General features: G+C 46.1%; 1 protein-coding gene across 5 annotated transcripts in view; it reads right to left on the reverse strand.

Moving 5' to 3' along the window:
- The window catches only part of KAZN (kazrin, periplakin interacting protein), a 738190-nt gene that overhangs the window by 78329 nt on the left and 643190 nt on the right, over window positions 1-16671 (reverse strand). For all 5 annotated transcript variants that reach the window (XM_048825097.2, XM_048825098.2, XM_048825099.2 and 2 more), the window contains one exon: window positions 622-758. In XM_048825097.2, the coding sequence (XP_048681054.1) occupies window positions 622-758 (137 nt within the window). The remainder of the gene's footprint in view (window positions 1-621; window positions 759-16671) is intronic.

Here is a 16671-nt window from a genome sequence, read left to right on the forward strand (position 1 = left end):
AATTTAGACTCCATCATTTTGTAGGTGTATTTGGGATTATGCTTTCCAATGTGCATTACATTGCACTTACCACTGAATTTCATCTGCCATTTTGTTGCTCAGTCACACAATTTTGTGAGATCCCTTTGTAGCTCTTTGCAGTCAGCTTTGGATTTAACTGTCTTGAGTAATTTTGTATCATCTGCAAATGTTGTCACCTCATTTTTTATCCGTTTTCCCAGATCATTTATGAAGATGTTAAACAGCACTGGTCCCAGTACAGATCCTTGGAGGACCCCGCTATCTACCTCTCTAAACTGTGAAAATTGACTATGTAGTCCTACCCGTTGTTTCCTATCTTTTAACCAGTTACTGATCCATGAGAGGATCTTCTCTCTTCTCCCATGACTGCTTGCTTTGCTTAAGAGCCTTTGGCATGGGATCTTGTCAAAGGCTTTCTGAAAGTCCAAGAACACGATTATCAGTTTGATCATCCTTGTCCACATGCATGTTGACATCCTCAAAGAATTCTAACAGATTGGTGAGGCATGATTTCCCTTTACAAAAGCTGTGTTGACTCTTCCCCAACATAGCACATTCATCTGTGTCTGATAATTCTGGACTGGCTATGCAGGAGCTTACTTTTCTGTGTTGCTCGTAGTTCCTGATGAAGTCACGTAGCTGTTCCTCCCGGCTCTCCAGTGTGGCGTAGAGCTGTTGCATTTGGCTTACCAGGTCTGTCTTCTCTGCTTTCAAACGTTTTCGATCTGCCTTCATGGCTGCATGAAAGAACACAGTTACAGCTCAAGGTCAGAGACAAGAAATGGGGCTCTTCTCTACATTCAGAAAGTCACAACTCAATCTTTCCAAAACACTCTGGGCTTATTTTAAACACAGGACAACTACAATTCTACGACGGACTCCCAACTCCTGATTTCCCTGTAATAATTAGCGTGAATAGGAACTGCCACAGATGCTCTGCCATAGTTAGCTGAATGATGCAAATAGAATCAGAGCCTGATCTACTCTAGGGATATCTGTAAATTCACCAGTCCATATCCAGGTATTATGAATGCCTCTTTCCACGGTTGGAAACTAAGGCCCTTATCCAGCAGAGAACTTAAGCATATGGCTAACCCAATTTATTTCAGGGAGTCTATTCATGTGCTTAGGACAAGGATGTGCTGAAATGCTTTGACAGATTGTGGCCTAAGTTTGATCTAAAAAAGGAAAGACCCATGTTATTTTTAATCTAAAATGTTACCAGTCTCCTACAACCAAAACCAATGTAGTTTTCAATGCTCTGTAAGTTAAAAAAGGAACAGTGGTGTTGGTAGTGACTAATCCTACTAGATTTTAAGAACTGGTCTGATCATTTACAGTTCTGGAGTCTTTCAAATGCACCCGTCTGCCAGAAGACAATGCCTTTATTTTTTAAGCATGAACTCAGTGTTATTCAGTGCAATCTATGCCGGATGGCAGGAAATTCTTCTACTGATTATGCCAAGTTTCCTTCTAGGGTGGAGATAAACCATGCCAAGTTTATAGCTAACCCTAGAACCACAAGGTAGAATCCTGGTTTCATTGAACTCAGTGGCAAAACTCCCACTGGCTTCACAGTGGGGCCAAGGTTTCACCCATAAAGTCTGAAGGGGTTTGGATTTGGCATTCCATCTCTATGCCAACTGCAAGTAAAGAAAATAACTAAGATCTGAAACAATAGTCCAGGGGCTAGATTCTGATCTCATCCATGCTGGCATAAATCCAGAGCAGTTCCACTGAACCCAATGTTGGTGTGATGCAGATCAGAATTTAGTCATCAGACCTTCCAAGCCCAGCTCAACCTGAGCCAGCAGGGCAGCACTAACCGTTTGGATGGAATAATCACACCCAGCTGATTTTCAAATTCCAATCACAGAGAAAAACCAGAGGGGTGGGGAAAAACGTATTTGAGATTTTTCATCTCCAAAATTTCAGGCTAAAGGCATTTCCCAGCAGGCATGTTCCTGTGCTGTGCAGAATGCTCCCTTCTGCTTGTTATTGAAAAAAGTCACCGATAGAGTTACATCACATCAAGCATCTCTCAAGGAAGAGGATCAGGGGATATTTGGGGTGCCTGAGTGAAACAGAATAAGAAACTGAGGAAGGGAGACCAAAGGGCAGGGAGGTTGACCCTAAATAAACAGGGTATTTCCTCCTTGCTCAGAAACTAATGCAAAGTACAAACACCGTGACCCCTTCACAGCACTGGAACACCCCAGCGGTAGTTACGGCTCTTCATCGTCCCACCTCCCGTTAAATTACAATGCAGCAAGCTGATGGGGGAGTAGCAGAAAATGAATTCCAACTTCTCACCAGTTAACTTCATTTCCCCAAGCCCTCCTGTACCAGCTCAGAGAAGTAGTGCTGCCCTGGCTGTGGCTTCCTGGTGGGAGGAAGGAAACCCAGACACCTGAGCTGGAAAAGGAGAATACTGGAGAAAGTACATGGCTTGGCTTGTTCCACAGATTACAGGTGGAAAGAGAAGTCGGGATCAGAGTGCAAACGGAAAGGTATTCCATGATAAAGGGGGTTCTCGTGATACTTTCAGTCTAATCAGAAGTAGGAAGTGCCAGGAATCTCACAGGAAAACTCGTGCCCCTGAATCTTCTAGCCTAATATTGCAGAGCCAAGGGTTCTGATAGTTCATATAAACATGCTCACATTACAATGCTCCTGAGGGCATGTCTACACTTGCCAGTAGATCGAAACTGCTGCAATGTAAGTGTCGATTTAGTGGGGCTGGTGAAGACATGCTAAATCGATGGGAGAGCACTCTCCCATCGATTTGTGTACTCCACCTCTCCGAGAAGCGTAAGGGAAGTCGATGGGAGATGCTCTCCCGTTGACACGGTGCAGTGTCGTCACCTCAGTAAGTGGATCTAACTACATCGACTTCAGTTACGTTATTCACGTAACCGAAGTTGGGTAAGTTAGATTGGCCTGGTCTACACTACTGCAGTAAATCATAGTAATGTTTTATGATTGACTTTATGAAGAGACTTCAAGATTCATCCCCATCCCTCTGCGCTGAAACAGGACTAAGTATACCTAAAAAGGAGGACTTGTGGCACCTTAGAGACTAACCAATTTATTTGAGCATAAGCTTTCGTGAGCTACATGCATCCGATGAAGTGAGCTGTAGCTCACGAAAGCTTATGCTCAAATAAATTGGTTAGTCTCTAAGGTGCCACAAGTCCTGCTTTTCTTTTTGCGAATACAGACTAACACGGCTGCTACTCTGAAACCTGTAAGTATACCTAGACATCTGCAGGGACTGAACCTGGGACATCTGGATCTAAAAACTTGAGCTTTTTCTGCTCAAGTTAATGAGCCTGGTCTACAACATTGTGCTGTTACACTCATTTCCAGGCTCTTATTCGAACCTAACCCTGAACCTCTTCGGAATTTGCCCAGCACCCACTGGTACATTCTGCAACTTTATGAAATACATTTTAAAAAGGGCCAGATTCTGTCCCCTTTAGATATGTTAAGTCACTTTATTCCATTGCTTTCAATGAGACTATTTGCAGCACAAAATGCTAAACTAAGCATGAGCAAGAACAACAAAAATAAGGCCCAAACGGTTTCAATTTTCAAGTCTTGTTACTTTGAACTCTCCCCACTGATATGAGTCCCCTACTCAGAATTCCCATATTTTACCGGGAAGAAAATACCAGGCATTACAGCAGAGAAAGGCAGAACGAGCACCAATGGCTGGAAGCTGAAGCCAGAAAAATCCAAATGAGAAATCAGGCACACACTTGGAACAGTGAAGGGGGTTAGTCATGGGGACAAAACTACCAAGGGAAGTGGTGGATTCACCATCTCTTGATGGCTTCAAAGCAAGACTGGATGCTTTTCTGGTTGATGCTTTAGACATTGGGCTCAGAGGCGCAACAGGGTTAAATTCAGTGGTCTTTATTATACAGGAGATCAGATCAGATGACCTCATACGTCTTCTGGCCATAAAAATCGAAAAGTTTACGTTGCAAAACTCTGCAGCCGTTTGAAATCATGTTGGCTTGAGAATGCGCGCAGGGGGAGGAGAGGGGAGGGAAAAACAAAGAAACCACCACCACCACACTTTTGCTTTAGCTTACATTAAAATCAACTTATTTTCTCCCTATTTGTTTTCTAGATGCTCATTTGCAGTGGTGGAATTTTTTGCCTTATAAATACTGTATGGAGCAGAGAAAAAACAAGGCCAAATAATGACAATAAATCAGGGAATATTAGTTAATGAGCCAAACTGCCAGTAGTTTCCTCTCACTTCTCTTCTGCACACATTTCTCTAATTCCGTTCCTGGCCACGCTTGGTGTTGATGGCCGAAAGCAGCAATCAGTCCTCATCTTTTTATTCTTCTAATAATTACAAGCCTTGGTGATCTCTTCCAGGGCAGAACAGCTTCAGAGGAGGCTTGAGATGAGTCAGAGCTGGAATCTGAATCCAGCAATGCTTGGGAGATGGTGTGAGAGACCTACCTGTAGGTCACGCTGAGTGTGGAGGAGCCAGCTGTTGGCTTCTTGCAATTGCTGGAAGTCTCCACTCCCTGCCCTCCCTTCCACAGAGCAACTTCAGTATAAGTAAAATCTCCATTTATATATTATATAAAGGACAGGGAGCCATTATTTCTTATTAATAATCACCACATGTTCCCTCTACATTGGTTATTATTTGCATCACTGTAGCAATCAGGAGCTCCAGTGAAGGAGCAGGACCCCATGGTGCTAGGCGCTGCATAAACACAGAACCAAAGGACGATCTCTCCCCCAAAGGCTCAAGTTGCAGAGTGGAAAATCAGGTTAAATAGAAGGGAAAATATGGATAATGGTACTGGTTCAAGAGGTGGAATGAGATGCAAATGGTGGTTGTGGTATCATGGGAACATCCAAGGATAAGTCCTGATGCCGTCAGCGATGAGTCAGGAATAGTTGAGTCCATCCTGCCACAATGCAGGAGGAGGGTCCCACGTGAGCCATGAGAAGGTATTTTTCCAACCCAAATCACTCTAGGACTCTGACCCTGCACATAGGGAGCAGTACATCCAGACAGTGCTAAAAACAGAATGCATGTGTCACAAGTCTGGCAAATGAGACAGCTGAACAGCTCTCACTACAGATGGAGCTTGGGGAGAGGGTTGGTACACATATACTGATCTATCGTCTTCCAGTGTCCCCGCCCCACACATAGAGAGCAGAATCTCTGCTTATCATTTAATAGATCTCACGACTGGTTGAGCTTGCAGAGAAGACCGGTATGCACAAATGTATTTATCATGTTCCAAGCAGAGCTCACAGCAGAAGCTCTGCTGACCATTTGGCAAATAATTTTTTTTTTCTTTACAAGCGATTCTGTGATATGATCAGCAAACTCCTTAAAAAAAACAAACACAAAAGTGCCAAGGGCATACATCAGAGGACAAATATCTCGCAGAGGTGCCACTGAACAAGCTGCAGGCAATATATATGTATTTATCACACAGAAAAAAACATTATGAAGGTTGCGAAGTCAAGGACTCAAAAGTTAGGAAGTGCCAGAACTAAGGACACACCGGGCAACCTTAGCAACAGGGAGCACCCTGCCTATCTCTTGCGCATGCACACAGAGAGAGCAAGAAAACAGGAGAGCTAATTTTGTTGCCAAGAAGAAGATTCCAATTTTACAGCTTCGTGTGCTGGAGAGATTGCACCCTTGCCAGGCATTCTCCAGCCTGCAGGGATTAAAGAACAGCATCAGGTCGAACAGAAACTCTCTTCATGAGACCTCCATCAACCATAGGTATTTTCTCTTCATGATACTGCTGTGTGATAGGGACCCATGCTGGGGCAAACAAGCGGGGACTGATATACAAGACTTCCCAAGGCTGTTACACTGGCCAGAGAATGTAATGGGAAAGCAGAGAGGTTGGCCATGGATGGGTAACCCAGGCAGGGCCAACTTTGTTTTACAAAACACACTTTTGTTGTATTGCCATTTTTCATGGCAACAGCTTAACCCTTCAGACATTTCCTAAAGGTTCCAGTGGAGAAAAGACGAGAGTCTCTACAGAACGCGTATTGGTTGATGCAAATATGGTCCAGCGTGAGCGAATGAAATAGAACGATTCTGTGATTCTATCAAACATTATGTTGAGTTTAGGTTGCGACTAGTGTGGTAATACTCTTATGTCCCTTAAAGGAAAACTACATACAGTATCATATGCATCCAGAAATGCTCTGTCCTGGACACAGTACTATGTACCTCCTCTAGCACTTAATTATCTGTGAAATACAGTATATGCTTAGCTGTTTATGACATAAAATATTTGCAGGGAAATACATGGGAACAAAAATCTTTTCAGCCTGCACTTTTTTGGATGCTTTTAAAAGCAATCAGTGGGTTTAGCTCTGGGTCTCACTTATGTTGAGTTCAATGGAGTTACAATGGGATAATGCTACACAGATCAGAATCAGGTGCATTATGGATTTGGATGGGAGCTGGATCAGCCCTAGGTCTCCACCATAAGCATAAATGAAGTAGGGTTTTAAAAAACCTAATTATATCTATAACTGATCTTGTGGAGTCTGGACTACAAATTGGTTTTTCGATTACGTATAAAACAAAACAAAAAAAATACATCAGCGATGGGCTGAAGAGACAGAACTCCAGATCCAGATCTCAAAAAGTCCAAAGTCTAGAGGCATCTGGATCAGTTCATTATAGACAGAGAGGCCATGTGCAAACTTCAGATCTGTGCTCATATTTTTAACACCCCTGATGGGATTTCCCCTGAGATCTTTCCACTCAGCTTATCTAGAACCAGTTCTAGAAAGCTTGGTTGGACTCCAGCTTGGCACTCAGGTTACATTATAAGGTAAGTAACAGCTCTTTGCACATGCTGGCAAGGCCCGAACGCAGGGGGTGTAAGGGATGATACCACAGTTCTAACTCATGTCCCACACCACACAGTGTAGATCATCTTTCCTACCTACCAACATCTATACTTGCATGAAAGGACCAATTGCTGCGCAGATTGCATTACAGCAGGCTTATCAATTCAGGTGTTTGTGCATACTTTGTTCACTACCAACATATCCACATTAGTTGGTTTCTACCTCCTTTATTTACTATACACAGTCACAATGGTTAGTTCTTTCAACATTTACTTGTTTTGGCTCGCTCAGCAGTTACTTGTTCAGGCTTGTCTTGTCTAAACTTGGGGCTGCTCATGTCACCACCCCACAAAGATCAGGGGGATTTTGTTTCAGTCCCCATCACTATTGGACCAGTTTGGCCTGCCAACAATCCTGCTGTGTATCGCATACCTAGGGTAATGGGGCTGGTGTAATGGCAGACAGGGTTATTGGTGGCAAAATCCCAAGGCAGTACGAGAGCCAGTCAAGTTGAAACAATCAGCGAGCACTTCTAGATCCCCCTTGCCTTCTGGGACCTTCAGAAACAGACAGTCAAGCTTTGTAACAAACCTGCGAGGTAGGGCCAGGAGCATCAAAACCTTACAGAGGCACAGAGGAGTGAAGGGAATTGCCTGCTGGAAGCATCCAGCAGACATAGGATTAGAACCCAGTTCTCCCAGGCTTGTCTACGATCCATAAGACCATCCTCCTGGCTATGGTGGAGCAGCTGCAGTATCAGAGAGGTGGATCTTGGGGAAGAAACATTTTCGACTCTCTCCCTCGTTCACATACTAAGCTGAGAAAAAGTCTCGGAGCACCTCCGCGCCGACAACCAACCCAGCAGCCGCTCTGATGTGTGCCATCTTCTCTCTTTGAAGAGATTTCCACGGCGCATTATTCCGGCTCGCGCACATGGCAGATTAGAAGCAGCTTTAATTACCAAGTTTGTTGAAATGGATCGACAACTTGACAAGACAGCAGAGAGGGCAGCAATGCCGGGGGGTGGGGTGGGGGAAGACATTTACTGTCATTACCTACTACTGCAAAGCTCTGTTTAAAGTCACAAAGTCCGGAGGGTAGTACAGATCCGGGAATATAACCGTCATTGCTGAGAAATCTCACCAAACCGTCTCTGAGACGGAACACTTTAGGCAAATACTCAGTGCAGAAAGCATCTAATACCATATTTATCTAATAAAAAGGAGCCAGAAGGACTTTCACCATGCAACAGGCCAGTCTGAGTTTGTTCAAGCGATGCTGTGAGAAGCTTCAGGACTTCAATGTTCCTCAGCATGATGGAAAATCCCCTACAGGGTGGTGCTAGACAGGGTGGTCATATGTCTACAACTCCACAACACAAGAGTTGTCTCCCAAGAGGAGGAAGTCCCATTACTTGAGTCACTGAAAACTGGACAGGGTAGAGTAGGAGAGAATGTCCTAAAGGTCACAATCCTACTGGCTGAGAGAAAAGGACTATGGGCAATGTTCCCTCTAATTTTTTACATCCATGTGTGGAATGAATTTTGTTGTGTGTACCAATATGGAGGTGATGAATGATGGGAGTGGGCTCAGGGCTGGGGCAGAGGGTTGGGGTATGTGGGGGAGATGAGGGCTCTGGGGTGGGGCCAGGGATGAGGGTTTGGGGTGCAGAGAGGGGACCGAGGGCTGGGGCAGGGGTTTGAAGAGTGAGGGCTCTGGGGTGGGGCTGGGGATGAGGGGTTCAGGGTGCAGGAAGGGGACTCTGGGCTAGGGACTCTGGGGGGGAATGAGGGCTTCGGCTGGAGCCAGGGATGAGGGGTTCAGGGTATAGGGAGGGGACTCAGGGCTGGGCAGAGGGTTGGGGTGTGGAGGGTGAGGGCTCTGGCTGGGGGTGTGGGCTCTGGGGTGTGGCCAGGGATGAGGGGTTTGGGGTGCAGGCTGCTCCAGGGAGAGAGGACTTGCCTCTCTCCTCTCCAATCCAGGCCCCTATGACTGCGCGCCTGCGTGGCCCTTAATAGCCTGCTGCGCTAGAGGGAACTTAAGACTACGTGACCTTCTGTTCTTTATTATTCATAACATAGGAGCACCTGGAGGTTCCAACCCGGACCGAATCCCCATTGTACCGGGCTAGGCCCAAACACACAGAAAGAGACATTCTCTGCCCCAAAGATCTGACAGTTCTAGTACCCAGGAGAGGACGGATTATTGTCCCCATTTTGTAGATGGGAAATTGAGGCCCAGCGTGGGACTTGACCAAAGTCACACAGGGAGTCTGTGGCAGAGGCGGGAGCGGAATTCAGATTTCTTGAATGACAACCTGATGTCTTAACCACAAGCCCATCCTTTCTCCTGTATGGGTCTTCTCTGCCATTTGCTTCGACTATTCAAGCTCCCAGGGCACTGATGATGTAAGTAAGCCAGAGCCAAGTTTTGTAGGAAACACACAGGGTGAGAGACAGCACCAGACTTGTGCACTATTAGCCCTCAAAACAGGGCTTAAGTGGCTCACAAGCATCATGCTGGCCCCTGCACAGGGCAAAATTTCACCTATGGAGTGAAACAAGACACACCTACTGTATGTGTAATTTTAAGGAGTGCTTGAGAACCTCTCAAATATTACTGGCAAGTTTTTGACAGTAAGCAACCCAACAAGAGCCAGTGGCTTATGGCAGACAGCAGGAGAATTATGAGCTTGTCGTGTGTGCGGATTTCATCTCAGGAGAAATATACCAGGAAGGCTGATCTGATGAATGGAGATTCCCTCCTAGGCTGGGATGCCAACCATGGGGGAATGCTCAGAGCAAGCTGGCTGCAGGTTTTCAGACACCACTTGCTGTGCGCATTGTCGAAGGAAAGCGCCCCCCAAAGTCCTAAGCCAAAGGGACCCCTCTCTTTTTAAAAGGGCTCTGCTCCTGCCCTGACTGATGCTATTCATCTCAACATTGCCAGTTCCAGTGCCAGGACTCCAGTCCCTTCAAGCAACACTCCTGCTGACATAGTGCTGTCCACACTGGCGCTTAGGTCGGCGTAAGTTATGTCACTCAGGGCGATGGCGTATTCACACCCTGGAGCGACATAAGTTATGTCGGTATAAGTGGCAGTGTAGACATGGCCTTAGACTCCCCTGCCTTGTAACCGGCCCATTCTGTTCAGGGATGAGACAGCGCAGCCTTGGCAACATCAGAAAGGCCAACCCTTGGCTGCATTATGATGCTCCCAATGCAGGACTGCAGTGTTACTTGATAAACCAAAAAGAGGGGTATACGCATGAGGGAGCCAAGTTTCTGTTACACCCAAATTAAGATCCTGACCAGTAACAAGGACGGGAAAGGAACACTGACTCGGCACGCAACCGATGTGAAGGATTTCAGTCCCACATTGCATTCGCTTTTATTATGGATGATGTCAGGTTGCAAAATTTAGATCTGGATCTGCCCCACAGCTTGGGAGGCATCTGGCTTGGCCTATCAGAAAGAGAGGAGCCAAAGGCAAAATACAGATTCCCAACTTGAATGGCTGCCAAAAATGTAACCGTCTCAGTCTCTAGGATTTTGGTCCAATTATTTTAGAACAATGCATCAGCAATTCTTTAAAGCTAAGCCTGCTCCTGCAGCTCCTTATTGCCAAAATTCAGGCATGTTCTTGCCTCACAAATTAAGAAGCAGCTTCCCCTGACTATGTCCCCAGCATGACCTTGGATCCAGCTTTTAGAACAGCAATACAGCCAGCGCTAATAAAAATTCAGCGTCCCATAACTCCTTAGCCTCCATTAAACACAAAAGCATGCAGCGTGGGAGGGCTCTCCATTAAGCAGCTACACTAACAATGTTCCCCACAGTTTAAAACTCCCTTGCTATGATAAGCAGAACAGAGAAGAGAAGGACCCGTTATCATCATTGCTGTGGCCGGCAGAGGGCTCCCCAGTTTATTTTTGCTAGGCTCGGTCTCTTCGCCTCTGTTCAGAACAGAGTGTTTCTCAGTTTCTGAAAAGAGCCCCAGTCCGCTAACAGATTCCTTTAACGCCAGGTGTCCCATCAGCATGCAGTTCACACGCAAGAGAAACAAAATTTGTCTTAAGCTAAGTCTCCTTTCCTATGCATAGCGATTATTGGCAAGTACGCCAGGCCGATCATAAAACTTGCAGCCACTTTAAATTCATGCCAGGGCTACAGACGGCGTTAGCATGGAAATCTGACATGATATTATTTATGAGCTATAAGACGGTGGTAAATTCCAGTGCAGCTTTAAAACCCATTCCCCAAAGTGATTAAAAATTGACGAATCTGTGATTACTTTTGGACTGCAATTCTTTAGCTTGCAGGGCACGGGGTGCCGTAAGCTGCATAGAGTGCTGCTGGGGGTGGGGGGGGGAGCGAGCAGGTGATGGATACGCAGACCTTGATGTGCTATGTGATCTGACGGATACAGCTCCTTCTGGCAAATGGGTTGCTTCTGCAAGCAACATGGGCTAGAAAGTGTTTTTACTGTGCTCCTATCCCTTTAAACCTAGGGGCCTCTTGAGTGGCTTGTTCTCCTCCTAACTTCTCCGCTCAGGCCCAATCCTGCCAATGACATGGGGGGCAGTGCTTACTAGCCAGGGCATTACCACTAACTGCAAGAGTAGTCAGGGCAGCAAATATTTGCAAGATCAGGCCCTTGGGATGGGATTTTCAAAGGTGCTTAAGGGAATTAGGCACTCAACTTTCACTGGATTTCAAAGAGATCTGGATGCCTAAATCCCATGGCCTATAGGCTGGGAATTTCAAAGGCGGCAGGGTCCCGCTAAAGGTACACAGGTGTGACACTGGTGCGAAGGGGCAGTGGAAACCTGTCTGCAAAACCCTTGCAGGCTTCAGTTCTGCAGCATTCAGAGGGGGGGAACCACAGCTGGGGCTCCCCACTTAGACCTACCCCTTCCTCACTTGTCGAAGGGCAATATCTGCCCACAGGAGGAGACCAACAGGCAAACAGCAGCGTATCCGTGGCAACATGTGGTCCAGTTCATAACTCTTCCAGACAATCAATTAGCTTTTACAGAAATTTTTTATTTTCTTCTTTAAAAAACAACAAAACACAGAATACATTGCCAGGGTTTATAAATAGCAACTAGCGAGCTCCAGGCCAGGCATTTCCTGGCTGATAGTGATTGTTGGGTTAGCTCCTCTGGCCAGTCGCTCTGATTAATGGCATGGAAATGCCTCTCTGCTTGTCACTGTTTAATTAGGTCCCATGTCAATTTCCATGATACCCCCCCAAGCAAAACAAAACTGAACAGAGAATGGACACAGGCCGCAGTTCTGGCGCCCTGAACTGTAGCCTTCCCCCAAGGAAGCCGCAGGAGGAAAATGAGTGTCACCTTGGCAATGAAAGCCAAGCCCCACAGACTGCAGAACAGAGTGGTTGGAAGAGTGGGTTTTCCAAGAGCAGCCATTATTGGTGGTGGTAATTAGCACATCCCAGCATCTATTTTGCCCATGATGCTACTTGTACTGATTTTCAATGAGGGCAGGCTCCGTGGCTTTGTTATGCAGGGCCGTTTAGAATGATAACAGCATGACTCTCCCATTGGGAGTGCAGGAATGTCCTTGCTAAGAGCTTGTCTTCACTATGGGGGTAAGTCGACCTAAGTTATGCTACTTCAGCTGCTGGAGTCAACATAGCTTAGGCCGATTTACCCTGGTGTCTTCACTGCACTGCGTTGATGGGAGACGCTCTCCGATCGACTTCCCTTTCTCTTCTCGGAGAGCTGGAGTACCGGGGTGGACCGGAGAGCACTCTGCCATCGATTTAGGGGGTCTCCCTGCTGCATCAATTGCAGCAGAGTCAATCTCCCCATAGACCAACCCATGTGAATAGCTGGCTGAAAATAGGATCATAGTGAATCAGAGCAATGGTCCATCCCGTTCCACATCCCGTTTCCACCAATGGCCAGTACTAGCTGATTCTGAGGAAGAAAATCTCTCAGAAGGCAGTTATTGGGTAATTGGCCTGCAGAAAAAGGGTCTTCTCAACCCCCAGTAGTTAGAGGCTGGTTTATGCTCAGAATCATGAAGGGTCATCTCTTTTTCCAAACTCGCTATTACTTTTAACCCTTTCTATTCATAGACTAAGGCCGGAAGGGACCATTGTGATCATCTAATCTGACCTCCTACATAACACAGTTTCTCCCTTTGCATCCAACTTCCATGAATCCCTTGAAATTGGGAAGGAGGAGGATTTTGTGCAGAACATATTTTACACAGCAAGGGAATCTAAGGGGAGGCTCTGAATTTACAGAACTTATTGAAGGAATTTTCAGATGGACTTGACAGAGTACAGGCTGCTGAGCCTATCATCACGGTCTCTGCAGAAATCGGGTTTGATCTATTGGCTCACTGGCACCTGGAGCCACACCATGGAAAAAAAGTGAAAAATGTCTCAGGGAAGCTGTGGGGCTTTTCTATTATTTAGCCCCATGACTGGTCAAAATATCAAGGCCATATGATGAGCCCAGGAAGGAAGGTGGTGTGAGATGGATCATCATCCTGAGTGTGTTTCTTTTTTGTGGGATTTTTGAGACCGGGAAAAATCACGACTCTTGATTGAACTCCTTCTTGGCAATCCCAGCAGAAGCACAAAGGATTGAACGGACCACAACATTTAACTCCCCCTAGAGCTGGTAAGTCTAGCGTCAAGGTGAGATACACGGGGGGAGAAGTACTTTGCTGATGTGGCCTGCACAGCTTTTCCCAGCACGATACATCTCAGTTTGCAGGAACTCTCCTGGCCTGGTGCCTCCCAGTTTTAACTCACCCTGCTCTGAAGGACTGTCAAATCCAGCACCTTTGTGAACCCTAGAGCCTCTAAAGAAACACCTTCCATTCCTTCATGCTCAGCATCCTGCAGCACAATCCATCCCTGCGTTGTCTGTCTTTGAAACCCTTTGCAAATAAGACCTAACTGGAGACAAAAGGGCTTCTTAACAACCACCCCAGTGGGAAAAGTTGATCACATGGGGATAAGAAATCTTGCAAGTGCAGAGATTGGTCAGTAACCAGAAACAATTTAGGTCTTGACCATTGCTTGTGAACAAGTGCTGATTTAAGGGTGAAGTGAATAAGTTATTCGCTTACTCTGTCCTATGCACTTGAATCCCTCCCAAGGGAAGCACGAAAGGCTCTGGTTTTGGGGGTGTATTTTTAAATTTTTATTTAAACTACCTGCGCTATCTGACGCACCAGAACCTCCCACAAGAAAGAGAGCACTGTTCTCCTGGATACAGTCGCCATGGAAACTACTGCTACAGACTCTACATGTACAACAAATCGGTTTCATTTTATCTCAGCCTCTCAGGGAAGCAAAGTTACAAAGAGACATCATAAAAGAAGGGGGAAGCAGCTCTTATGGGCATATAATCTGTAGCTAGCTACACAAGTTGCTTTCCAGAAAAAAAAAAAAAACCCACCCAGTATAAATATTTAATCTTTCAAGTGAAGCTGGGGCTGATGAAAGGCCTGGAATTGACAGCTGAAGAGAGGGGAGTCCTCCTGGAGTTCAGAGACCGGGTACAATCCAGTACAATCCTGACAATGGCTCATTGCTAGTGACCGATAAGAAAGCACTAAAAGATGCACTGAGGACAATCCAATTGGGTTTGCATCTCTGACTCCAACCTTGGCCTCGATGGATCACTGTCAGAGATGGTCAGCTTCAGTCCTTGGCCTCTTTGGAGACTGTCTACAAGGATGTGAGGCATGATGGTGAACAAATGTCACTTCACAATCGCCAACAAAACAATGGTTCCTTCCAGTTCCTTCTGGCCTGGGCTGGACTGGACCCCATGATCTAGTGAAAGGTTCCATACCCTTCATTAGCAACTCTCTTAAATTCTGTTGTATTTAACAACACAGGAAGGTCTTTGAGCATGGTGGGGTTGAGTTATGGGGTGGGAGGAGCCCTGTAGGTTGTTTCCCATAAGACTAACTGCTGGAGATGCCTCAAACACACCTTTAGAAAGGACCTCTCTTCGGATATTTCCCAATGAAAGATGCTCCCATTGTTGTCTCTCTCTCATTAAATCCGTAAATACCAAAACTGGGTTCTCAGACTCTGTCTCCTGATTCTCGAGTGGGGGCTTCCCTAGATGTTGTGCGAGTATCGCTTGTGTCAGTGGCAACCGAAGTTCTCTCTCCCTCTGTCTCTCACGCAAACTTTTCCCTACTAGCCGAGAATGCAACATGCAAAAAACAGGTCAAATACAAGCAACCAAAAATAGTTTCCGCAGGAATTAATGCTCTTCTGAGCCCATGGGAGTGGCGGCACTGCAACGAAGTTTCATCAAGAGCCTGACGTGAGCAAGTTTCAGAGTAGCAGCCGTGTTCGTCTGTATTCGCAAGAAGAAAAGGAGGACTTGTGGCACCTTAGAGACTAACCCATTTATTTGAGCATGAGCTTTCGTGAGCTTATACTCAAATAAATGTGTTAGTCTCCTTTAATTTTTGACATGAGCAAGACTCCAGAGCTAATGCTCATGCAAGTACATTACACAACTGCCATACAGACAGAATTTTGAACAGCGAAATGTCTCAGTGCAGGACAGACCATTAAGGGTATGTCTACATGGCACCGTAAACTGGGTCTGTGGGCTTATGGACTCTGTGTTTCCACGCCTGCACTTAAGCGTCCACACTGCACTGGAAACCAGGGCTTACAATTGCTGCACCCAGTTTCACTGCCATGCTAACGCGCCCATACTACGTTCTGCAGACCTTCCGACTCAGATCTGTGGCTTGAGCTGCACCCACGCTGCAGAATGGCAGGGCCTGCACCCGAAACACAGCAGGACTTGGGCTCTCATCTCTAGGACCAGGATCCTGAGTGCTTGCTGACCCGAGCCAGACTGATTTGTGTGTGGATGGAAGTGGGGGCTTGGGCTCAAACCTCAGACAGAGCCTGGGCTTAGTGTGTAGTGCAGACATACCTAAAGGTCCTTGCAGCCCCACGGAGCATTTTCTGCAGAAATCACATTACAAAATAACTCCCCGATACATGGTGTATTTCAAAAGGTTTTCACTATAACTGCCCACCAGTGGAACTGATTTATTCATGCTGAACATTAACGAGCAATGCCTGAAAAGGTTTAGTAGCTTCAGGAGACCCAAGCTCACCCTGCAGAGTCAAAAGACTGGCCCTTCGTAGGCAGCTGTTACATAGCAACATGGGACTATCGGGATGTAGTAGTTTTGCTGGTTATTTTTATCTGATGGCCAAACCTCCTCTAATGGTCCCAGCCTCAGCAGACACAGGAGTTCTGTACATTTTGCAGCACTTCATTCTGCAGAATGGTTGTTTACAGCTTTAAGACATTGCTCCTGGGTAATCCAAAGAGAGTGGATGATCTGCGAATGAGGGTTAAAGGGTATGGGCAGAAACAAATGCAAGCAACGCTTCCTCCACATTAAAGACTTGCAAAAAGGAGCACCCCAGAGAAACAGCCATGGCACGTTACATGATTTGTGCTCAAATCCCCTTATGTTCCTGCTGCCCTGGATTAGAGAACGGTGCCGACATACTAATGCGTTAAAAGTGGGAAAACAGAGAAGTGTACTGTCAACTGCAGGCCACTTGAATTCCATTGTCCATGATTTCATGCTTGACTTATGCGACATGCAGAATATGCTTGCGGAAGTCAAGAAAATCAGACGAAGTTTTGATCATTTGCACATGAGTTTGCAAGGGACACCACTGAGGGTGGCAGTCCACACCTGAGCTGCACCAACTTGGTAAGCATGCACGTTG

This window comes from Caretta caretta, chromosome 18, assembly GCF_965140235.1.
Source record: "Caretta caretta isolate rCarCar2 chromosome 18, rCarCar1.hap1, whole genome shotgun sequence".
Taxonomy (NCBI): Eukaryota; Metazoa; Chordata; order Testudines; family Cheloniidae; genus Caretta; species Caretta caretta.